Source organism: Lichenostomus cassidix, chromosome 20 (genome assembly GCF_008360975.1).
Source record: "Lichenostomus cassidix isolate B80296 chromosome 20, HeHo_3.0, whole genome shotgun sequence".
In the NCBI taxonomy this organism is placed as follows: Eukaryota; Metazoa; Chordata; class Aves; order Passeriformes; family Meliphagidae; genus Lichenostomus; species Lichenostomus cassidix.
Genome location: NC_139500.1, coordinates 7,085,269 through 7,108,651, shown reverse-complemented (window position 1 = coordinate 7,108,651; position 23,383 = coordinate 7,085,269). Strand labels below are relative to the sequence as shown.

At 63.4% G+C, this 23,383-nt stretch overlaps 3 protein-coding genes across 8 annotated transcripts; 1 reads left to right on the top strand and 2 right to left on the bottom strand.

The window, feature by feature from the left end:
- Nucleotides 1–1,280: 1,280 nt before the first annotated feature.
- On the bottom strand, nt 1,281–7,021 carry SCRT2 (scratch family transcriptional repressor 2). The gene is made up of 2 exons (XM_085078963.1): nt 6,167–7,021; nt 1,281–4,023 (listed from the first exon to the last, which is right to left on the bottom strand). Exons 1-2 carry the CDS (start codon nt 6,807–6,809, stop codon nt 3,317–3,319), a joined length of 1,350 nt encoding a protein of 449 aa, XP_084935089.1. The 5' UTR covers nt 6,810–7,021; the 3' UTR covers nt 1,281–3,316.
- Nucleotides 7,022–9,970: 2,949 nt separating this feature from the next.
- On the bottom strand, nt 9,971–12,973 carry SLC52A3 (solute carrier family 52 member 3). Of its 3 annotated transcripts, none has more exons than XM_085079522.1 (4): nt 12,849–12,973; nt 10,915–11,967; nt 10,522–10,645; nt 9,971–10,391 (listed from the first exon to the last, which is right to left on the bottom strand). In XM_085079522.1, exons 2-4 carry the CDS (start codon nt 11,922–11,924, stop codon nt 10,179–10,181), a joined length of 1,347 nt encoding a protein of 448 aa, XP_084935648.1. In that variant the 5' UTR covers nt 11,925–11,967; nt 12,849–12,973; the 3' UTR covers nt 9,971–10,178. The 3 variants fall into 3 exon arrangements, with proteins under 3 accessions (XP_084935648.1, XP_084935646.1, XP_084935647.1); XM_085079520.1 differs by having other exon boundaries at nt 12,706–12,868; XM_085079521.1 differs by lacking the exon at nt 12,849–12,973 and adding an exon at nt 12,351–12,448.
- FAM110A (family with sequence similarity 110 member A) lies at nt 12,969–21,076 on the top strand. 4 transcript variants are annotated; one of them, XM_085079525.1, is made up of 2 exons: nt 12,969–13,275; nt 19,262–21,076. In XM_085079525.1, the coding sequence occupies exon 2, from the start codon at nt 19,331–19,333 to the stop codon at nt 20,330–20,332; it is 1,002 nt and encodes a 333-aa protein (XP_084935651.1). In that variant the 5' UTR covers nt 12,969–13,275; nt 19,262–19,330; the 3' UTR covers nt 20,333–21,076. The 4 variants fall into 4 exon arrangements, 3 of the variants coding, with proteins under 3 accessions (XP_084935651.1, XP_084935649.1, XP_084935650.1); XR_014856050.1 differs by lacking the exon at nt 19,262–21,076 and adding an exon at nt 15,662–19,246 and having other exon boundaries at nt 13,183–13,275; XM_085079523.1 differs by lacking the exon at nt 12,969–13,275 and adding an exon at nt 13,724–16,960.
- Nucleotides 21,077–23,383: the final 2,307 nt, after the last annotated feature.

Sequence of the window (23,383 nt, the reverse complement as noted above, 5' to 3'; positions counted from 1 at the left end):
CTCTTTCCCATGGGACACCCATGGGCACGCGGCAGCTCAGCCCCCCACCATGACTGCTGGGGATCCCCATCCTGCCCCGGGGGTCTCTGCTCCTGCCTGGCCATGCCGGGGCACTAAGGATCATCCTGCAGCTGAGAGTTGGGATATGCCCCCCACCTGCCTGGCTGTACCAGGAACACATCCCCAACCCAGAGCCCCCTCCGGGCTGCGCTGACACCTCTGGGGTCCACGGCAAAGAAGAGGAGGCACGAAGCATCTCCAGAGCTGAGGCAGTGATGCCAGGATGCTCCACAGCTGGGCAGGCACTGAACTTCAGCCCTGAATCTTTCTAGGTCATTTCTTCAGATCAGTGACCCAAATGGGGAGAGGATGCTGGGAAGAACTTGACCTCCCACCCCACTGGCTGCTGCAACTGGGGCACCCTGGATCTGCAACAGGGACATGATGCAAGTGGTTGGCTGATCCCAGTGCCCTCACCCTGGCTCCCTGGTGTCATGGAGAGTCCCCAGCCCCAGAGTTGAATCTGACACCATCATGCCGATGATGGTCAGGGATGGGTTTATGGGGCTCTAGAATTAGTTTTTTGCAAGGTGAATTTGGTGATGACTTCGCGGGTGAAAGATTGCGCTGAAGTCACTGGGAGCACAGGGCTCAGCCAGGTCTTTGTTGACAAGCTGGATGCTAAAAATAATTTTCCTTCCCCCACTGGCACCCACATGTGGGAAAGGATGATGAAAGAGGGGTGGGGAGCAGGAATGCCTGTCTGCCCCTGGGAGCAGGGGCCCTGCTGGCTTGTCACCACCGGCGAATGGAAATAAAATTTGCTCACCCAGTCCTCCCCATCCAGCACAGCAGTGCCCCAGGGGTGTGTGAGCATTGCCGAGGCCCTCCCCGGGCTGCCCGCCGGGCTCTGCGCCTGCTGCTGGGATTTCACACGCCGCTTTACTTCCAGGTCAGCGCTCAGCCACGCTCGCAGCCCCTGGCGCTCTCACGAGCAGGGTGGCATCGTAACCCCTCCTTGTCACAGCAGGGAGCTGTCTGGCTGCTGCCCACTGGCTGCTGGGCTGGCAAGGCCACATGGGCAGCGTGGGATGCTCTGGGCACCTCAGCCACCCCCTCCCAGCGAGCTGACAGGACATCACCCCTCTATTTGGGACAGTTCACTCCACGATGCTCCAGCCCAGGAGTGGGTGTGGGCACAGGGCAACGTGGGATGGGCATGCTGGCAGCTCGCGTGCCACCACCTGCCACCACCAACAGAAATCCCCCAAGACACATGGTTAGTGGCAGAAATCCCTTTTATATCCCTGAATTGCGTTACAAGTAATACTGCGGGTGGCCGGATCTCAGTAGACTTGTCATACTGGGGCTGGCGAGTACAAAACCTGGCAGAAAAAATCTATCATGCACGGAAAATTATTGCTGTAGTATCTGCTATTTACAGGAGAGAGGGGCGGCAGCGCGGTGCTCCAAACCTGCTGGCCTCAGGACACCATGCTCCGCGGAACGGTGCCGGCATCGTGGGGAAAACCCGGTGGGGTGCCTGTGTGGCCAGGGCGATGCTCACCCCCTCTGTGGGGTGTGGATGTGTGGTCACCATGCCATGGCATCGAGGACCATGACAGGGACATCCCCATTGAACCCGTGACCAACACAGGCACCGAGGCAGCGGGAGGAAGACGGTGCAGGGAGGAAGACGGCGCAGGAAGACGGTGTAGGGGTGCGCGAGTGCGGCCCCATGGAGTGCCGAGATGAGTCCTGAAGTGTTGGGGACCGGCACGGGGTGATGGGGCTGTGGCAGCTCGCGGCCCGAGGTAGGAAGCGGAGGCGTGGGTCGGGCCCGCTCCGGAATGCCGTGCATGGTGCATGCTCCGGGGTCGGTGCGGGGCTGCTCCGCCGGGAGGTTGCATAGAGTGGCTGGTTTGTCCCCACTGGGCTGGCGAGGGGCACGGAGCAAAGCAGGAGCCCGTGGCAGCAAGGAAGACAAAGGAGAAGAGCTTTGCCTTTAGGGGAGGCTTGCAGGACATGGAGCCTGGGCTGCCGGGCCAGCGTGTGCCCTCCTGCCTCCGTGCCCGCCACACAGTCCGCTCTCGGGGTCCCGTCCCCGTCCGTGTCACCGTGGCTGTGTCCTAGGCACGGCAGCTCTGCTGCAGCTCTGCCGCCTCCTGCGAGCCAGCACTGGCATGGCCCGGTCAGTCTTGACAAATAAATAGTGAAAAGCATAAGTTATAAATAATATAAATAAGAACATTTAAATAGACTCACCCAAACTTTACAGCTACTCTGACCCCCTCCTCCTGAGTGCAGGTGGGGGGTGATGGCGAGGGAGCCGGGAGCTGGATAGAGGAGGGGCTGGGGATACATGGGGGGCGGTTGGGGGTTCGGGTGCTGCCTGCCCCAGGGCTGGGTCTCCAGCCCAGCTGCCAGCCCAGCCGTTCGCACGGCGAGGAGGGCTGCACCTGCCTGGGGGGGCTATTCCCCAGCCCATCACCGTGGCAGGGGCCAGTTATGCCTGGCCAAGCCGGGAGCTGGGAGCCAATGGAGGACATGTCCTGTGTATCTTTGCTGGGAGCCCCTCACTCTTCCCTTGGCTCTTCCCCTGACTCCATGGCTGTGGATCTGCAGTGCTGGTGTGAACACTGTACCATGGGGCAGAGGGGCAGCAGGGTGTCCTGGATGGTGGGTTGCAGGGCCCCCAGGCTCCAAGGGTGACTGGCAGCCCTGCCCTCCGTCAGCCTCAGTGGCCGTCAGTCCTGCCAAGCCAGCAGTAGCACCAGCCCATGGTCCCCTCAGGGTTAGGGTCAAGGGGAGGGTTTGCTCCTAGCGGGGAGCAGAAAAGTGTCTTTTCTCCCCTGGGATCCCCCAGGAAGAGAAGCAGCAGCTCTAAATAAATAATAGTAATAAATTAAATAAATAGAGGTGAAAGTCACAAGCTAGGGGGGGAAAGTCTCTCCTGGGTCTGGAAGAGGTCCCCAGGTGAGTCCCCCGCAGAGAGACCTGCCTGGCTGCGGGGGAACTCTGGGACCCATAGGAAAGGAGCTGGGTCCCACTGTGGGGGACCCCCTTCCCAGGGAGCAGGTGGGAATGAGTCTGTGGGGATGTCCTCCAGCCTCAGCACAGCAACAAACCAGCTGGCTGCAGCTGCAGGAGTGCTGGCACAGGGACTGGGACCAGGATGGGATAGGGATGGGATGGGGATGGGGACAGGGTGGGATGTGTAGAGAAATGGGGATGGGCACGGGATGAGATAGGGACGGGGATTACAAGGATACAAGGATGAGGATGGGAATGGGGATGTGCCACAGGGGTCGGGGGGCTAGTTCCCTATTGCACAGCTGTGTTCGGAGCCCTTGAAGCAGGCAGACTCATAGTGCTTGTTGAGGTACGACTTGAGGGCGAAGGTCTTCTCGCACTGCTTGCACTTGTAGTGCTTGAAGGCAGAGTGGGTCTGCATGTGGGCGCGTAGGTTGGAGCGGTCAGCGAAGGCTTTCCCACAGTGGGAGCAGCCGAAGGGCTTCTCCCCGGTGTGGGACCGCATGTGGCCCTGCAGCAGCCAGGGCCGGCTGAAGGCTTTGCCGCACACGTCGCACTTGTGCTTGAGGTTGTGGGTGAGGACGTGCATGGCCAGGGCGGGCATGGAGACGTACGCCTTCCCGCAGGTGGGGCATTTCCTCGCCATCTTGCTGTCCAGGCTGCGGTGGGTCTGCTTGTGCCGGCTGAGGTTGGAGGAGGTGGCGTAGGTCTTGCCGCACTCGGGGCAGGAGTGGCGGTGGCTGCCACGGCGCTGGCTCTCGCTGCGCCGGCGCGACCGCCCGTCCGTGATGAAGAAGGCATCCATGGAGTAGCTGTCTGTCACTGCTGCCTCCCCGTTGAAGTAGCGGGCAGAGAAGCTGGACTGGGGGCTCTCAGGATCGCTGTACTCCTCATGGCCGGGTGCGTAGGCTGGGTCCGGTGGCGGTGGTGGCAGACCTTGCTTCTTGTCGGTGTCATAGCCGGCTGGCGCCAGGCAGTGCTGGAGGTACCCTGTGGGGACAACACAGTGGGGTCATTGTCCCTACAGGCCAGCCTCACCAGGGACAGGGAAAAGCCACAAGCCAAATTTGCCCATAGGAGGTGCAGAACGAGGACTGTCTCCCCCAAACTGGTCTCTGTCCCCGCTGAGCCCCTGAGCACCGGAGCTGCCTTGTCCTGCCCTGGTTCGTGTCTGCATCTGTCGGCAGGATGGGTCCCATCCCGCAGGGCTGCGTGGAATGGGAACTGGGGATGGAGCTGCGGAACGTCCAGCTGCGCCTGCCCCGGCTGCGGGCAGCCCCCGGGGGCCATTAGTCGCCAGACAGCTGTCGGTGCCGGGAGCTCATTGTTCACCGGGGCCGCGCCGGTAATGAGCTACGCTCCGTGGGCTGCCAGGATGAGGGGGATGAGGCTGCTCCAGGTTCCCCTTCCTCAGCAAGGGGGCTGGGAAAGCCCCCCACCTCTCTGCTGTCCCTGCAGGAGCTATTCCATAGAGGTGGGGCAGCACTAGGAGGGCAGCAGCACCAAATCCCTGGCCTCCTGCCAAGCAGAGTGACACAAAGACCCCCAGATGCAGAGCCAGGCTCGGGTGCCACTCCACTGGTGTCACACACATGTGACATTGATGCAAGTCTGCTCATGACCCTGCTTCGTACGTGGGACTCCCAGCCTGTATCAGAGCAGGTGCCGCGTTGGCATCCCGGTCCCTCTGTGCTGTCACACAAAGGTAACCGCAGGAGCAGCAGTATAACCCCCTTCCCGCCGGGCCAGCAATCCTGAGGATGTGCTGGCACCCCAAGACCCCCAGATTGGTCCCAGAAGACCCCTGCCTTGTGCACACTGGTCCTTGCAAGCTGCTTCAGAGGCCTCATCCCCACCGATGGTGACAGAGAGGCTGTCGGGGGCCTGGGGTCAGTGCACAGCTGGACTGATCCACGCACACCTTGGGGCAGCACAGACGCCCCACTGCAGCTGCGGCCGAGCATCCCCTAAATCCACACCCTCCGGCAGCACCCGCAGGACCCCTTGGCAAGCAAATGCTGCCGTTTGTCCCGTGGTGGGCAGGGGTGCCTACGGTGGGGAGGGGGCTGCGCGGTGGGGGCAGAGCCGGGCCCCCCCCCCCGTCCCCCGCGCCGTGCTGACAGCGCGGGCTGTGCAGAAAGCGCTCTGCTCAGCAATTTCTCACGCTGCCTCCGAGCATGCAGCAAGGTTATTTCCAGGAGAGCAGCGTCGGCAGCTTCTGCCCAGCTGCAGCACATCCCTCCCCCACCGGCTCCTGGTTGATGTGGGGGGGAGCAGAGGATCCCCAGACCAGACGGGCTTGGGACCCCGGCCCTGGCAGGAAAAGCCCACCAAGGGCTGGAGAGCACTAGAAAAGGGGGACAAGCACCGCAGCGATGTTAGCTTGTGCGTGGCTGGATCAGGCCCATTCCCGCATCCAGCTCTGTCTCCCAGTCCATGGGCAGCCAGGACTCCCCCGCCTACGCAACAGACCCCCCGATCCACAGCCAGCCCCTCTTTCTGGGCAGGCGCCTAGGCTGTCCCGTTGGGGGGCTGTGCCAAGCCCGGGGAACTCCGAGCCCACCCCAGTGTTCCCCCGCAGGACGGGATCCCAAGGACCACGGCCACCCCCAGTCCAGCCCTTCGCAGCTCTACCGCTGCCGGGGGTGCCCCCTATTTTCCCCCCCTTGCTCTCGGTGCCCCGGAGGGCGCCGGGCCCCCCCGCGCTCTCAGGGGGGCTCGGGGCACCGCCGCGAACAATGAAACCCGCCGGTACGGTAAGGCTGCCGCCTCCCGCCGCCCCCGCAGACCGGTTGCTTCGTACCCCCCACCCCAACTTGTCGTGGGAAGGAGCCCACCTCGGTGCCCCAAGGGCGGGGGGGACTCGGGGCTGCCCACGGGCTGACGCTGTCACGCAGGGGATGTTTCCCCAAGGACCAACTTCGGCAGCGGCCGGTGGCCCCGGAGCGGGGGACAAGACGACGACGAGGGATGACACACCCCACCCCGCACCCCTCGCCCGCCGCGGGACACAACGCGGGGACCCCCGCCCCGTCCTGCCCTGCGTCCCCCCCGTGTCTCCTTCCCGGTGCCCCGCCGGGCGCAGAGACAATAGCGGCGGGGGGGCCCTCCGGACCCCCTGCCCCGCACTCACCATCGCCGGCGGCGGGGCCGGGCAGCGTGTAGGGGGGCTCCAGGGGGGCGTAGGGGGGCGCGGGGGCCCCGGCGGCCGGGAACGCCTCCGCTTTCAGCTTCTTCACCAGGAAGGAGCGGGGCATGGCGGGGCCGGGCAGCGCTGGACACCTCCGGTACCGGCACCGCCACCGGCCCCGGCCCCCGCACCGGCCCCGGCCCCCCCACGCCCCGGCCCCGGCGCTCGGCCCCGGCGGTGCGCACGGAGAGGCGCGGGGAGGCGAGTGCGAGGGGCGGGGAGGCGGCAGGGCGGCGAGGAGGAGGAGGAGGAGGAAGAGAAGGAGGAGGGGAAGAGGGGGAGGAGGAGGAAGGCAGGCGGTCGGGGGGGGAGGGGGCCGCTTCGCCCGGCCGCGCCCGGAGCCCCCCCAGAGCCCCCCGAGCCGCCGGCAGCGCGGGGTGCCCCGGGCATCACGGCACTGTGGGGTCCCTGGTCCCTCCCCCTGGTTCCTCCCCCCACCCCGGCTACGGACAATGGGGACACAGGGGGACGTGGCGGGGGGGACACACACACACATGCCTCTGCCTCCCACCGCCTTTGTCTCCCTGCCGCCAGTCCCCGGGGCCAGGGAAGGACGGGTCTGCGGGGCGGGAGTCCCCATCCTCATCCCTGTCCCGTCCCCATCCCTGCCCCTGTCCCTTGTCTTGTCTTGTCTCCATCCCTGTCCCTGTTCCTGCTTCTTGTCCCTTTCTCCTTTCCTTGTCCTTGCTCCTTGTTCCTATCCCTGTTCCCTGTTCCCATTCCCATCCATCTTCCCTGTTCTCATCTCTGTCCCCAGTCCCTTTCCACTGACTCCTTTCTCTTCCCCTTCTCCCTTCCCCTGTACCTTTTTCTCTGTCCTCAACCCTTTTCCCTCTTCCCATGCCCCTGTCTCACCTCTGTCTTGTCCCCATCCCTGCTCACTGTTCTATCTTTTCCCACCTTTTCTCCCTCTTCCATGTCCCTGTCCCATTCCCAGTCCCCAGGAAGCACCGTGACCTTCGGAGCCACAACAATAGCTGGGCTCGTGGCAGTTCATTGTTCCCCGCCAGAGCCCCCACTCTCACTCCCCCCTCGTCTCGCTGGAGCCCCCACTCCCACTCCCCCCCTCTCCTCGTCGTGCTCTGCTGCAGGCAGCCGGTGGTCCGGGGCTGCCTTTCCCTGCAATTGTGCCATCTGAAGGCCAGAGTTGTGCCATCTGAGGGCCACTGGGTGACACGGGGACCTGGCTGGCAGCTGGCCCTGCTCTCCCTGAGCCTTGTGCAATGCTGAGAGTGTTGCAGCACTTAATAAGGACAGTCCCTTGGCTGTCACCGCAGGCAGAGCGCTGGCACACTCTGGGCACACCAGCGGGGCAGCCCTGGGCACACCAGCCTCTTTGGCTGGGGATGTGGCACTGGGTCTGGGAACCAAAAGCAGCACCCCCACAGCTAGCACTGTGGGCCTGCCTGCACACAGCCCTGTCTGCTCCCTCAGTTGTGCCCAGAGCCACGTCTGGAGCCAGCCCTGCATCGCAGTGCCCCTGCTCACTGCTTTGTGTGGTATCCCACAGCCCAGGGCATCCCACAGCATCCCACAGTAGACTATAGCCCAGGGCATCTCACAGCCCACATCATTGTACAACTTAGAGCATCCCACAGCCCACAGCGTCCCACAGAATCTGATATCCCACAATATCCTACAGCATCTCACAGCATCCCCCATCCCAGAGCATCCCATATCCGCAGCATTCAACATCCCACAGGATCCCAGGGCTACTCCCCATGTGGGCTGGGGTCTCCACCCTGCTCCCAGGACTCTGGGGCTGCTCTCCATGTGGGCTGGGGTCTCTCCACCCTTCTCCTGGTGCTGCTCCCCGTGCAGTCTGGGGTCTCTCCACTCGCTCCTGCAGCGCTTGGCCAGGGTTTGCCGGCAGCACCACGAGCCCCATCTGTCCCTGCAGCGCTGCCTTGATGTAAAGGCTCTGCCAAGTTCAAGGTCACCTCTCCCGGAGGGCTGCGGCCCCGAGGGGACATCGCCTGCCGGGCTGCTCTCGGCATCCCACACACACACTGGGCTCCTGGCCTCTGCTCCCTGATTTATTTATCCGTGCGTGTGCCTGCTCTCTCCTGGAAGGCACGTTTGCAGAACGGGCGATTACTTACGCCCTAGTTGGGCCTGCCTGCCCGCTGCCTGCCCGCTGCCCGCTGCCTGCTGCCCGCTGCCTGCCCGCCCGCTGCCTGCTGCCTGCCCGCCCGCTGCCCTGGGATTTTGTCTCTCTCCAGGCTGCGGTGTAATAAGGGAGGTAATTAAGTGTAAAAGGCAGGAGGAGGGAGGGCTGGGAGGAGGGAGCAGCCCCGGCTCCTTTCGGAGGCAGGGGACTGCGATAATGTATGGTAATAACCGCAGCCAGCCCTGCCGAGCTGATAGCGCTGACGGCAGCGCCTGGGCCCCCCCAAACCTGCCCCCACCACCGTGGGGAGGGGGAGCAGCGCCAGAAGAAAGGCTCAGCCTTCCTCCACCGGGTTTGTGCCTTCCTGAGCAGCTGTATGGAAATAATTCCCATCGGAGGCAATTGTTTCCCTGACAAGAGGGAGGGGGCTGCAGGGGTACCGTGGGTGAGGGGTTTTGGGGGCTCCCAAGGGCAGGATCATCCTCTTGCAGGGCAGGAGGAGAGAGGTCAGGTCCCTACTTTAGCTCCCAGTCTACCCACAAGGGACACATCCTGCTACTGGAATGAGACAAGCTGCCCCGTGGTGCCCCCACATCTCCCACTTGTCCTCAGCTCTCCCATCCTCCATGGATCCTGGACACAGGCTGTGGGGTCAGCCAGGATCTGCCAGAGGATGCCTACTGGTGCCGGGGGGCAGAGCCCATTGCCCTCACTCCTGCCCTCTCGGCTGCCTCAGCTGCAGGACCCCCACCACTGCCGGCTTGGGGGGCTGCTGCCCATTAGGTATTCCAACTGCATCCTTCCCAGAGGCGTCCGGGTCGCAGCCGGAGCCCCGAAGTGGCTCCAATCCGTGGTCTGGTGCTGCCGCCGGCACAGGGAGCAGATGCCAGACAAAGGGCTGGGGACAAAGGCCCGGCTGCCTCGTGCCCCAGGGAAGGGGTGCAGGCGCGTGCAGGGCACGGGTGCTGTCCCATCCCGGGGCTGCGCTGCTCCGACCTCCCGTGCCTGCCATGCCCCAGTGCCCACCTGGCCCCACTCTGGCTGGCATGGCCAGGGCACAGTTGGGTACCAGGTGGCCCAGCACTGGTGCTGTGCCACCTCTGCCGTGGGCATTGTGCCTGCACTGCTCTGCCGCAGGGCTCTGCTGCGGCTCCTCTCCAGCTCTGCCCATCTCAGGCTGCGATGGGATGCAGCAGGGTACAGAGCTATGGTGAGGGAGCAGAAAGCTTAGCTGGGACCACAGCAGAGGATGGCAAATATCAGGCATGTCACTTCAGTCCCACTGTGCCTCAGTTTCCCCAGCTGCTATTGGGGCCCTTGTGAATGTCTCGTGTCCCCCACCATCCCCCTCCCCATGGCCGCCTTTGTCCCCGCTCCCCCCAGCTGGCTGCAAACCCCCCATCTGGGGGCAGCTGCCACAGCACAGGGCCAGGAACGTCACCGGTGCTGCCGGGTGCAGCTGGGGCTGTGCCCACCCGCAGAGTCCAGGGGGGCTTTAGGGCACGATGCCAAACAGTGCCAGACCCCCCAGGGGAAGGGACAGGACATGGCCCCAGTTGAGAGGTATCGAGGCAGGGGGCCCTGGCACAGACAGTACCCTCAGCATGGGGTGTGTGGGCAGCAGGGACGCAGAGGGATGAGTAAACACCTTCTATTTCTTTCACACGATGGGAACACCCTGCACCCAGGCTGGGGACAAAGCCCCGGAGCTGCTGTTCCCTGGGGACCTGGCAGAGCCCAGTGTCTGCAGCCATCCTGTCTCAGCACTGCTTCCCAGCCAGCCAGTCTTGCTGATTTTGGGAGTTCAAGCTGGCAAGAGCGGTGGTCTTGGAGTGCCCACCCCACTCATGCTGGGCACAGCAGGCTGCAGTAGTCAGCAGATGTGAAAAGGCCGTAGACGTTGACAAGGGGGAACATGAGCAGCGCCCCGAGGAGGGAGCCCAGCTGCTCCAGCACCCCATACCACACCAGCGCGCTGCGGCTGCGGCTCCGCAGGATCACCCCGGCCATCACCTTCACGTAGGAGAGCGTCCCGGTGAACAGCACCCAGGAAAGGACCTGGTGGCACAGGTGGGAGAGTGGTCAGGGTGGGGGGTTCCCTACTGTGTGGACAGGGGACATCGTGGCGATGTCAGGTCCAGGTGTGGTGTCAAAGACCTCCCTGAGTGAGAGAGACACCGTGACTTACGATGATGACATCGCCCCACTGGGACTGCTGGAGGAGAGGGCAGGGACTCATCACTGCGATGGCCATGTTGTACGCACCAAAGCCTGTCCCTGCCACGGTGAGGATGCTCATCAGGGTCAGGGACCTGCAAGGGACATGCGAGTGTCACTGGAGAACACTACCCATCCCTGGTAATCAGCACAGGCATGAAGCACATTCTGGCTCCTTGCTGGCTCCATCCTCCTTTGCTGGGGTGTCTGTGCTGTCTGTGCTGTCAGGGTCTGTGCTGTGGGCACCCCACAGACCTCCTCCCACCCACTGCCTACACCCCCAACCCTTGCAAATCAGGGGCCATTCTTGGGGCAGAAGCCCCTGGTGTGCCCCTGCTGCAATCCCCAGGACCCTTCAACCCACCTGTTGGGCAGGAACATAGCCACGACGCAGGCAAGGGGGTTTGCCATGGAGCTAAGGGTGGCTGCCAGGTGGTAGGTGGTGTGTCCGTAGGGCAGGCAGGAGTAGGACTGCACAGATGGCAGGACCCCATTTGTCAGGGCGCTCACCCAGGTGATGACCAGGTAGATGAGGGTGAGCTTGGTTAGGGAATAGGAGACCTGCGGCAGGATGTCCCCAGGTCCCTTGGGATCCGTTGGGAATGCGCAGCCTCTGCTCAGCTGTGAGTCAGGTCCCTCATCAAGGATCTGGTCAAATGAGTTCAGCACGATGTTGCTGGGAAAGAGATGCTGCTGAGAGAGCTCCCACACCTTGGGCTGCCGGGTGAGGAAGAAGAAGGCCAGCAAGCAGGTCAACATCATTGCAGTCAGGAGCAGGAAAAAGACGAGGGTGGAGAAGTTGGGTGGGAGGTAGCGAGTCTCCAGCTGGATGGTGCTCTCCATGGTCTCATTGCCAGTGGTGATGTTGACGTATGCGCAGCTGGAGATACCAGAGCCCTGGCCCAGGGCAATGAGAGAGGGGATCAGCCCACTGAGCCCTTCACCTATGAAGAAGGTGGTCGTGTACTGGGGCTGCAGCTGCATCATGAAGGGCAGGAAGGTGACAGAGGAGGTGCAGTCCACCAGGGCCAGGAAGAAGGTAAGGATCAGGAAGGGGATGCTGTGAGACATCCCAGCAATGATGGACGTGTGGTTCCAGAGGAAAGCCAGGAGCAAGCAAGCCACGACACCCACGGACACGATCGCATAGATTACAGCAACCTCCTTCAGCAAGCCGGGCCGAAAGCGATTCAAAAGGGTGACAAAGAGTGGTCCCACGTTGGCCATCTGGATGATGATGGTGATGTAGGAGGGCAGGTACCACTGCTCCGGCAGCACTGTCACCAGCAGCGGCACCTCCACCCACAGCCCGTTGATGGCCACCCAGGAGCCCATGCCAAAGGCACAGGCCAGAAGGTGGGTGAGCAGTGCCATGGCTCACTGCTGGGTGTCCGGGCCTGGGAATGACACTGCTGCGCTGTGGGGAGAGTTTGATGAGCAGTGAGATGAGATTTGACCCTCCCAGATTCCAGCCTTGTCCTCCCGTAACCATTGCCTTCCTACGTGACTTCAGCTTCCTACGTGACTTGGGGGTGTGGGACCCACAGCCCAGCCCAACCCCACTTTGCCCTCTGCAAGCCCCATGGACCCCTGTGCCCCCTTCAAGCAATGACACTGTGCCCTCCTGCCCTGGGTGTGGATCCTGATGAGCCCTACCTGGTCTCATCCCAGAGCGCTGGGGCTTGGCAGCAGCAGGTGCGCTACCCAGGAGGGCATTGAACCTGTGCCAGCTCACGTTGCAGCTCGGTGCAGCGTGGAAAGGCTCGGCACGGCCGGGTGCAGGGTGAAGAGGGCTCTCACCTGGGGTCTGCGTGGCCTGGGCAGCTGCTCTGCTGGGAATGGAGGCCTCGTACCTCCCACTACATCTGCAGGGCAGGACGATGCAGCGCCCGTCCCCTTCCAGCCAGGACCCGTGCGATCCCGACACGCTCCGGTGGCCGCGGGAGACAGGCCCCAGCAGCCCAACCTGCAGCCCAGCCTCTGCTCGTACCACTCAGCTGAGTCATCTGGGATCTAGACACATCCCTTGCCCACTCCCATCCCGCTCCTGGGAAGAACTCTCACGTCCCATGTCCCTAGGTCCCATGCCCCCGCAGTCCCGCAGAGCAGTGTCCAGCCCTCTCCCGGGGCGCTGAGGCCGCCAGAGGAAACTCACGTCTCACGGGGCTGAGCCTGGCGGGCGCAACAACCCACCCATAGCCCCGGGCCGCGGGGAGGCATCGGGGTTGGAGCGGGAGCCAGGAAGGAAATGGGCTCCGGTCTGACCGGTCCCTCGGCAACCTCCCAAGGGTAACTCACTGCGCTTTGGGGAACCGGCAGCACCACGCGGGAGGGAGCCAGTCCTGGCTGCCGGAGCAGTGACGTGAGGCGGGCGCGTCACCACCTCCGGATGCGGACGGGTGACAGCCTGGCCCTGCTCTGCTCTTCGTCTTGGTCCCAGCTGGCAGATTCCCCAGCTCAGGGGGGTGATTATTCCTGGCGGTGTCCTGGACTTTGTCCTTGTCCCCGCCTGAACTGCGTCCCACCTATCGCGGACTCTTCTTGCAGGTGCAAGTGTCACCCGGTGACGGTTCCTGTCCCCATCAGGATCTCCGCGGGGTCATGGGTTGGCACGGGGCGCTGGGGGACCTCTGAACAGCTGGCAGCTGTCCCGCTTTGGGACACTGCGGGGACCAAGCCGTGAGCCAGCGGATGAACCACTTGCACCGGTCGGGAGGTGACACGGGTGAGGAGACAGACCCCAGGTCACCCGAGCAGCAACGCCCCCCCTCTCCTCTCCCAGCACCCACCGCCCCAGGATGCCTCATGGCAGCTCTTCCCCCAGCACCCACCGGGTGTCGCTGGGAGAGCAGGCTGCAGCCCTGCGAAACCTGGGGCTGCCTTCTCCCGTCTGCTTCCCTGCCTGCTTCCCTGCTCTACCTGCCTGCACTGCCCAGACCTGTCCCTGTCCCTCCGGGAGACTGCAGTGTGTCCCTCCACCCTGCCCTGCTCCTCTGGGAGCACCCATGGCAGCTAGGACCGTTGGGTGCAGTGGGGACAAGGGTGTCACTTGTCCCTGGGGCTGCAGGGACAGTGGGTGGCTGTGGTGGGGGGACGGTCACAGTTTGAGGTGCTGCTATGGTTTAACCCCAGCAGGTAGCTCCACCTTCCACCCCCAGCTGCTCACTCTCTCTCTCTCTCTCTCTCACACACACACCCAGTGGGATGGGGGACAAAATGGGAAAAGATAAAATGGTAAAAGGGACAAAACTGACAGATTGAGATAAAGTCAGTTTAATAGGAAAAGCAAGGATGTCCTACAGCCTGGGGTAGCCCTTGGCTGGGGGTGGGGGGAAGGCACAGCTGTCCCATCCATGTCCCCTCCCAATTTCTATGCACCCCCAACCCTCTCACTCATTGGTGGGGCAGCGTGAGGAGCAGAAAAATCCTTGGGGTTCTGTGAGCATGGTTCAACCATGATCAAACACACCTGGATTATCAACACTGCTTTCAGCACAACTCCAAAACAGTTCCACACTGGCTCCTATGGAGAAAGTACCTCTATCCCAGTCACAACCAGTACAGGACCCCAAGGGACTTGGAAGGTGGGGAACAGGTCCAAGGTGCTGGGTGAAACCAGGCGCAGCGGGCTTGGACTGGTCCTGGGACAGCTGAGGTCACTGTGTGTCCATGGGGATGGGGATAGGGAGGGGACGACAATTGTCCTGTGTTTAATTTGGCAGCACAAAGAAGCGGCTCAGGCGGCAGTGAGACCTTTCCCAAGGGCGAGTGGCTATGGGGCAGAGGCAGATAGAGGGGGTGCTGGCTGTGGGACCCCCGTGCTGCCCCTTCACGCTCCTCACCCAAATCCACCCGACGCGTGCTGCTTGCCCTGCCTGTGCCTTCTCCGCCCCCTGCCCGCCCCGCAGCTGAGCTCCCGGCCCCCCGGCCCCTCGCCCCTCCGCACCCCCGGCAGATGCGAGTGAAGGCCCTGGAGGCAGATGGCAACATTTGGTAGCCGAGTGGTCCCTGCCTGCGGGACTTTGCTGGGCTGTGATGACCATCCGTCCGGGAAGTCCCCTCCTCACCCTGCCAGGGCTGAGGAGCCCATCCCAACCGCAGCCAGTGCAGGCCAGGGGGTGCAGTGGGGCTCCCCAGGGTGGCACCCCATGGGGTGACAGGGTGGCAGGGAGGGCATGGAAGGATCGGCAGCCTGGGAGAGCAGGGGTCTGCCCTTGAGCTCAGCCCCGGCTAGACCCATCCCCTAATATCTGCTTCCGTGTGTGAGCAGTGGGGATGGTCTTCCTGGGCAGGGGGTGGCTGCTGCTCCATTGCTGGAGGACAAGGGGATCCCCTCACTCCAGGGACTACCAGCCACCATATTTAAGTGGGTATGACACCCCAGACTTGGGGACCTGCTGTCGGGTCTCAGCCTGGACCCTGGCAGCCCCAGCCCCATTTGCATCCTATTTCCATGTGAAAGGAGCAGGTCAAGTTGAAAGTTGAAAGGCTGGTGGGGGGCAGCCGGGAAGGGGCCACTGACGGAGGTGAGACCCCAACAAAAGGGCTGGATCCCCAGGGCCCGGCGCTCGCCTGGCCACGGGCTGTGGCCATGGCCCCACGGCAGCCGCCATCTGCGGGTCTGTGCCGCAGCCACCACCGGCCAGACAAAGGCCTCGTGCCCAGCATGTCCCCATCTGTCACCTCCCTGGCTCCTGGCTCCCTGAGCAGAGAGCAAGTGTGAAGATCCGGGTGCAGCCAGCATCGTTCCCTCTGCCCATGGGGAGTGGGGTGATGCTGGGCACAGCGGAAGCCTCCCCATTCTGTCCCCATGTTCCTTCTAGAGTGGCTCTGCAGAGCTCTTGCTGGGGAAACTGAGGCACGAGCAGGTGGTGGCTTATCCTGGATCAGGGCACGGCAAAAGGCTGGAATAAAACACCAGGAATTAACGCTCAAGATTAAGGGGTTGGGGAGCTCCCAGCTCTGGGGGTGCCTCTGCGTGGGGGGCTTGCCCACACTGCTGAGCCCCAGCCCCGCGGCTTGGCAGGCGTTGCCAGGTACCCGTAGCTGCCTCCACCCAGTGCTTCCAGGGAGGGAATTGGCCTCTGAGTGTGTTTTCTGCACGTTGGCAGCTTCCTTTATTATCCAAGAGGTCCTGGAAGTGGCACGAGGGAGTGTCTGTAGGAGGTGAAAGCAAAGGCACTGCCAGCACCTGATTGTCCCTCTGATCACAAACACTGCCCACGTGTCCCTGAAGCAGCCGTGGAGATGCTGCACCGCGTGCTGCAGGAGCATTCCTGCAGAAGGCTGCCCTCCCGGAGCATGTCCCGGGATGCTCCCGGGGAGGGCGAGGCTTGGGGCGCTGCCTGGATCCAACGCCCTACTCCAACGGGCCAGACGTGCCCGAGCAGCTCCTGCAACCTCCTGCCTGCACCCGCACAGCCTCGGCACCTGTGGGGGGATGCAGCCTGCGGGCTCTGCCCTCACCTACCAACTGGGATTTTCCAGCCGAGCCCGTTGTGTGAATTTGGGCTCAAGGCAGCCCTCTGGCTCCCAGACTGTGTGCTTGCCTTGGCTCTTCTCCCTCCAGCAGCTCCTTGTCTTGCTCCAGGAGCCGTTTGAACAACGCTGGGTTGCAACTGAGTTCCATTTGCTCATGGCATGAGCAAAATGCTCGTTCCCTCCATGCAGAGCTGAACCAAGATGCCTGTACCATGGCGCAGGAGCCACCCTGGGGCTGGGCTCAGGCCAGCCGGTCCAGGTGGCTGCAGGCTTGGTGACCATGCTCCAGACTGTCACCTCCCTTCCTACCATCTAGCTTATTTTCCTACATTTTGGAGTTTATTGCTGCTGGGTGCATGGGGAAACAAGGAGGGATTTCCAAACCAGAGCAGGCCCTGCTGACTGGCCACCAGTGATATGAGGCAATCTGAGTGCCCACAGGAAGGCTGTGAATTTCCCCTGTGTCCCTGAAGCCCTAACCCAGCACCAGGAGCCTCTGCCCACAGCGAGCAGTGACATCTAGAAGCATTTTGCCTTTGTCAGTGTGAGAACTTCAGGCCGTGTGTGCATCCAGGCTGCCCAGCCGGCACTGCGGGCTGAACCGGCACCCAGGACGTCACCAGGCACCGTCACGCTGCGTGACGCAGCCTGGCATGGAGGAATGCCCCGTGGTTTCGATCCCATGTGAGCGCTGAGTTGCCTCGGAGGGCGTCCTCACCCGGCGCTGACTCAGCGGCAGCCGCTGCATGCAGAGCCGCTCCAGCACCCTCCAGCTGCCCTCACACAGAGAGACGGGGAGGACGTGGCTGGGGAGCAGGAGGCGTGGGGACATCAGGACATCATTGGGACACCCTCGGAAAGAGAGAGGGGGAAGAAGTGTGGCGGCTGATCTGTGCTGAGGAGGCTCCAACGCCGCAGGGCCGATCCAGGTGGGTGACGGAGATGGTGTTGGCCCCGTGCTGGTCCAGAGCCAGCAGGATGGGGCTGGGTGAGCTGGTGAAGGGGTCACGGCTGTGTACCTCTGGAGCAGCTCCTCCAGGCTGCAGGTGACCCGGTGTGCCATGTTAGCCTGGCTGGACTGCCCACCCCAGAAGGGAGAGGAGCTGGGGCCACACTGGGTGATAGCCAGAGTTTAGATCCCCACACTCCGACTGGGTCTGCGGCATGGGATTATACTGCTGCTGTGTTTTTGGGGCTGTTTGGAGGGCGGCTCCGCTCAGCTCGGCTTGGCTCGGTACAGCCCAGCTCGGTGTGGCCGTGCCAGCGCAGCGGCTCAGCACCACAGGAATGTGGAGCAGCAGGTTGTGCCCGGCCGGGCTGTCTGTGCTGGGGAGGGGACCCCACGCTGGCCACAGGTGGCTGTGCTGAGGGTCCCATGTCCTTGTCTCTGCACTTTGACAGCCATATCTTCCGTGGCTTGGCTGAGTGTCTGGTACAAAGCTGAGCTCCAGTGCCTGACATGGGGACATTTTTGTGCTTTGCCTTGCCTGGGGGGCACACTTGCACCCCTTTGCTGAGCCGGGGAACCCTCCCTGTGCTGGGCACAGGTACAAGGGCAGCAAGGCTGGCCACTGGTACAGGGTCAGGGCAGCACTGGACCTGAGGGGCGCTGCAGAGGGGTGCATAAATCTGCCCCGGGGAGGAGGCAGGAGGATCTGTGCCGGTGCTGGGACCGTTCCCAGCTGTCGCCACGCCTGGCCGCCCCCCTGCAGACATTTTCCAGGTCAGGAGGCAGCATGTCCCCCCAGGCAGGGAATGAGGACGGGGACAGGGACAGCCAGCCTCCCCCAGGCCACTCGTCTGCCACAGCGTGTCAGGGGGATGCACCGTGTGCTGTGCAGGGACCCTGCTGGGGTCCAGATTTCGGGGGTGCTGGGGCTGACACGCTGGCACCCGTGGGCTGGCAGGGGGTGCAGAGAGGGCTCAGCTGTGGCTCAGCCATGGCTCGGCGGGGCTGTGGATGCCAGGGCTGGCTCCTGCCTCCGGCGGTCAGTGCTGGGACAGGCGCTGGGCTGCACCCAGGAAGTTTGTGCGCGCAGGTGAGCTGGTGACGGTGGCAGCTGCCTGCTCGGGGCTGCCACGGGAGCGAGTGAGGCCACAGCTCATCGGCCCCCGCCCTGCCCTCCACTGCACCTGGTGAGTGCTGGGGCTTGCTGTCACATCCTCGGGGCTCATCAGTGCCCCAAATCGGGACCCTCAGGGGCAATCTCAAAGCAGCCTGGGAAGGGGGTTGGGGGAGGGGGTCTGACCCACATACGCCCTTGTGTGCTCTGCCACTGCTGAGCTCCTCTGGATATTGGGGCCACTCTAGGTGTGCCCACCTCTGGTCAGGGGGCTTCAGAAGGGTGCAGGGCTGGTTTGGGTGCTCCCCCCACCCCCCTTTTCGCTGTGGGCGGGCTGTTGCCTCTGCTCGACCGTTGTGGCGGCTGCGCCTGTTGGGGTTGGCAGGGACCCAAGGACACGGGGTGCAGAAGGCCCCAGGCTGCTCCGAGCACACCGCGGCCGGGGAAACACGGGTGGAAACCCCCATACGTACTTTCCAAGGAGCTCCAGGATGGGAGCAGGGAGCCTGGGAGCAGCCCCGGAGCTTGCGAGAGGGCTGAGAGCTGAGGGAATAGCAGAGCCAGTGGAAGTGGGATGTATCCCACCGAATCCACCAGCCCGGCAGGGTGGTGGGTGATGCACTCTGGGAGCAGGCAGTGCACCCCGGGCATGGGTGATGCAAGGATGTACATGGGGCACCCCTGGAAACAATCTGCTTCCCTGGGACTGGGTGATGCACCCCTGGGTGCTGGAAATGCGCCCCTGGATGTGGGCAGTGCACCCCTGAGCATGGACGATGGGCACATGCGATGCACCCCTTGATGCGGGTGATACACCCCGGGCACCTGCGACCTGGGCAGAGCATCAGTGAGGGGTGCTTGACTCTCTCCGCCCCGCTCGCTCCCCAGGGCGCCCCTCGCCGGGATCGGGGCGCCCTCCCCGCCGGCGCCATTGGCCCCGGTGCGGTTTGAAGCAGGCGTGCGGCGCGGATTGGCCGGGGGACTTCTCGGGGAGGCTCGGCGGAGGCGTGGTGACCGCCTTCAAATAGGCAGCCCGGAGCCGGCGGCGCAGCCAGTGCGGTACCGCACAGCCGGGGTGTCTTTGTCTGCCGCGGGGCCGGGGCGCGGGCAGGGGCAGCATCGCCGCTTTCACTGCGGCCCCGCTCTCACTGCGGCTCCTCTTCGCAGCCGACGGCACCTGAGCCCCTCGCTGCCCGTGGCGGCCGCCCACCCTGTGTCCCGGTGCCGGCACGGAGGATGTCCGTCGAGGCGCTGCAAGCCGGTGACACCATGAAGGGGGTGACGGTGACGGCGCCTTTCACCTCGGCCATGCCCGTCCGCATCCTCCGCAAAGGGCCCGCGTATTTCCGCCGGCACGCCGAGCCGGGGGCCGGGAAGCCCAGCGCAGTGGAGAGGCTGGAGGCCGACAAGGCCAAGTACGTGAAGAGCCAGAGGGTTGCCAGCACCAAACAGGAGCCGGTGAAGCCACTGCTGCTCAAGCAGCCCCTCTTCACGCCCGGAGTCCGCCGAGCCGTGCTCACCCCCAGCCGCAGGGCACCCCCAGGGCCGCGCCGTGCCGAGACTGCCAGCCCGAAGACCTCCCTTGACCTGGAGATCCTCAACAACCTCATCAACCTCTGTGACAGCCCCTTCCCTAAGGCGGAGAGCACGCTGGCCAGGGAGTGCAGGTGGCGGCCGGAAGCACCGGCAGTGGAGGGGGCTGTCAAGCCACCGGAGAGCCCAGCCACCACCAAGCCCCCCGGCAGTGTGGCCGTGCGGAGGGTGGATGTCCATCCCTGCGGAGCTCCGCGGAGCCCAGTGACACCGATGCCTGCGTCCCCCATCCCAGGTGGGCTGCCTGTGACCCCATCGCGGAGCTCACCTGCCCGCCCTGAGAGTGCCCGCCGGCAGCCGCTGCTGCACCGCTCCAAGTCGGACCTGAGCGACAGGCTGTCACGGGCCACCGCCGACCTGGAGCGCTTCTTCAACTACTGTGGCCTTGATCCCGAGGAGCTGCAGGACATGGGGGCTGAGCGCTTCGCCCGTGCCAGCTCCGACATCGTGTCCCTCAAGTTCCACAGCGTGAGCACGGCCAGCTCGGAGGGCGGCCACTCTCCGCCCAGCGCTGCTACGCCGGAGGGGCGGCCGGCCGAGCGTGTGCCCTACGGCATCTCCATCATCGAGCGCAATGCCCGTGTCATCAAGTGGCTCTACGGGCTGCGCCAGGCCAGGGAGCCCCAGCAGGTCTCCGACGTGTAGCAGTGCCATGGTGGGTGCTTGGGATGGGTTGCTCATAAGCAGGAAATGCTGGATGGGGACAGAGCACAGGCTGTGCCCTGTGGGGAGCAGGGACTTCTTGGCTGTGACAAGACCCTTGAACTCAGCCCTGCTGTGCCACAGCATCGCTGGCCCGGTGTGGTGGCCAGGCATCTATCGTCAGACCTCTGCTAGCACTGGAGAGCCAGCTCCCTGCAAGCCTGTGGGAAGGCAGAGGACACGTGTCCCTGGACGTGTGGCTGGTCCCCAACACCCACGGGGCCTCGTGTGTGGCTGCCCTGCCTGCACTGCTGGCAGCTCCTGCCTGTCCTGCTCCTCACCAGCACCCAGGGGTGGGGTGCAAGGGGCCGGTTCCACCTGCATGGAGCAGGGACACTACACTGGAAAGGAGCTGCCCCCTTGCAGCCTTCACTGAGGGGTCCCACTGCCTGGGGTGGAGGCCACATCCTGCTGGTCCCATTTTACTGCTGAAGAAAAGCCTGGTGCTTTGAGGGGTGAGGGGGTAACCTGACCCTCTGCTTCAAGCTGCCCAGGGCTGTGTGTCTGTGTGTGTGTGTCTGTGGGTGCCTGTGTCCCCCCCAGCTGCCAGTGGGCACGAAGCCCCCACCATGCTGGGCCTGGTATTTATGAAGACAACAATTCTTTTTTACTCTTTTTCTTGTTTGATCTGTAAATAATAATAATAATGATAATGCAGCTGGTTTTATTAAATGCCTATGTTTTGGAGGCTGTGTGTTGTCTCTTGAAGCTGTGGAGGTCGGGATGGGACAGGGACTCTTGGGGTGCTTGTTGCTCTGCAGGGCTGTGGGTGCTGAGTGGATTGGTGCTGGGAGGGAATCACGGGTTCCGTGCTGCAGTGTGCCAGCGCGGGGCCCGGCGGGCACGGCAGGGCGGCGGTTGGGTCTGGCAGGTCCCGGCAGAGCCCCAGCCCTCGGTATTCCCCTCTGTGCCACACACCCTCCCCTGCCTCCTTCCCTCTCTCGGCAAAGCTTGGCTGGGTCCCGGTTCCCCCAGAGCTGAGAGATGGGGGCGGCAATAGGAGAGACTTCCCAGGTGGGCTGGGATGAAAGTCGGTGCAGGGAGCACTTTGAAGATGAAATGCACCTGTGTTCTCCCAGGGCAGCCTCGCATGGCACCGCAGCACCCCCAGCACCTCTGGTGCCACCTGTGCTCTGAGGTCCCCATGCTCCTGGCATCCCACACAGGCGGGTGTCTGCTGGGGAGGGTGACATCAAAGCCACCACTACTTGCACCCGGGGGAACCTACCTGGACCTTGAGCCTTCCACTCCCTCCCTCTGGTGCCAGCCCCCTCAGCAGCTGCTGGCCGAGGCAGCACCAGGGGCCCCTTGACAGAGGCTTCCATCCAGTGCTTGGGGTCCCCAAAAAAGCCCTCATGAAGACACAATTACCAACAAGTCTTAATTCCTGCCCTGTTTTGTGTCTACCCTGATTCTCTGCCTGGGTGCAGGATCCGTCTGACTCCTGCTAGGGTGTTGTCAGGTCTGGCTGCTGGGAATGTGGAGGGCAGGATGTGGTGTCAGGATATGGTGACAGGACACGGGGATGGCATCTGGCTGTGAGTCAAGCTGATGAAGTACTCTGGGGAGGACACACACCCCCAGGGAATCCTTAATGACACACGGGGCACTGGGTGCCTCCCCGAGGAAAACACCCCGGAAACCAGAGTGTGACAGGGACCCTGGGCACCCGCTCGGGGCACAGGCTTTGCCCTTGGGGAAATCTGTGAGGGAACCAGATCCTCACTGGTGGCTGGGACCGGCTGTGCTGCCGGATTCCTCAGCCTGGTGTGTCCCAGGGCTTGGTCTAAATTTGCTGCTGTGGCTAAGGAGAAGGTGGGGGGGCCCTGCCAGTCCCCAGCCAGGTGAGGGCTGAGCAGCCACATGTCCCTCAGGTGCTTGGTGTGGCTCTGGTGTCCCGTGTCCTGCATGAATGGAGCTTGACATGGCCATCCAAAGCCCTGTGAGCTCATATACGCATGCATAACCTGTGCCTGGAGGATGTGTGCATGTCTGTGTGTCCATGCACACGTGTGTTTATGAGCAGTATTTTAGGTGCAGATAAAACACACACACAGATGCGCAGACAGCAGCCATGTTCCCCAGGCAAGAGTCTCCATCTGACCCCCACCCATGGGACTGCCAGCATGAAACCCCAGCACAGACGTGTTCACATGCACGTGTCCCCCCTGGAATGCCCCCCTGTCGTGTGTCCTCGCTGGGGACAGCAGGAGAGCCCTGTGGTCCCTATCGCTTTCCCTGGCAGCTGCTTCCTGGTGGCTTCAGTTTCATGGGGAGCACAGCTGAGCCCGTCGGTTATTTCCAGGGAGGAGGGACAGCCGGGGAAATGTCCATCACCCTCACCCTCTGTGCTGAGATTCCCCATGGGTGCCCCATGCGCAGGCAGGAGGTGCAGGCAGGCAGCCAGGACAGAAGGAAAACCGGCAGCACCGCCCCCCGTGTTTTCCATTTTTTAATTATTCCCCACTGATGAGCATCTTCTGGAAGCGCCAACAACGTCACGTGCTTTAATCAGTGTTAATTAGCGGGTGCCTCGGGACAGTGATGAGGGCAGGCAGCAGGAGCCCCCCCGCCGCTGCGTGCACAGCCGGTGTCGGTGCCAGCACCCACCACCTCCCGCCTCCCAGCCCCATCTTCCACAGCCCCTTCCCCACCCACGACCCCCTAGCCCCTTCCTGCCAATCCTGGGGCCCTGCTGGCCTCCTGCCAGTGCAGTGTCTGCTCCCAGCAAGCGCCTTCCAGCACTGGGGCCACTGACCATCCCAGGACTGGTCTCCCTTGAGGGTTCCCAAGGACAGCCCCCGCTCTTCCTGTGCTCTCTGGGAACTGGAGACACTCAACCCCATCCTGTGAGGAGCAGTGCCTGTCCTGCCATGCATGGGGACAATGGCCCGGGCCATGCTTGGAAGGGGACAGCCTGTGGCCTTCTGCATGGCTGTGTCTGGATGAAAGGGGAAGGAGGAATGTTGCCAGCCCTCATGTTCATGAGGATTC

Excerpts from the sequence above, each read along its gene's own strand:
- FAM110A (XM_085079525.1), top strand. The coding sequence starts at position 19,331 with ATGTCCGTCGAGGCGCTGCAAGCCGGTGACACCATGAAGGGGGTGACG.
- SLC52A3 (XM_085079522.1), bottom strand. The coding sequence starts at position 11,924 with ATGGCACTGCTCACCCACCTTCTGGCCTGTGCCTTTGGCATGGGCTCC. Across the intron at positions 10,646-10,914 it reads GCTATGTTCCTGCCCAACAG|GTCCCTGACCCTGATGAGCA; the intron begins GTGGGTTGAAGG and ends TGTCCCTTGCAG. Across the intron at positions 10,392-10,521 it reads AGTGGGGCGATGTCATCATC|GTCCTTTCCTGGGTGCTGTT; the intron begins GTAAGTCACGGT and ends CTGTGCCACCAG.
- SCRT2 (XM_085078963.1), bottom strand. The coding sequence starts at position 6,809 with ATGAGGATGGGGACTCCCGCCCCGCAGACCCGTCCTTCCCTGGCCCCG. Across the intron at positions 4,024-6,166 it reads CGGCCCCGCCGCCGGCGATG|GGTACCTCCAGCACTGCCTG; the intron begins GTGAGTGCGGGG and ends TTGTCCCCACAG.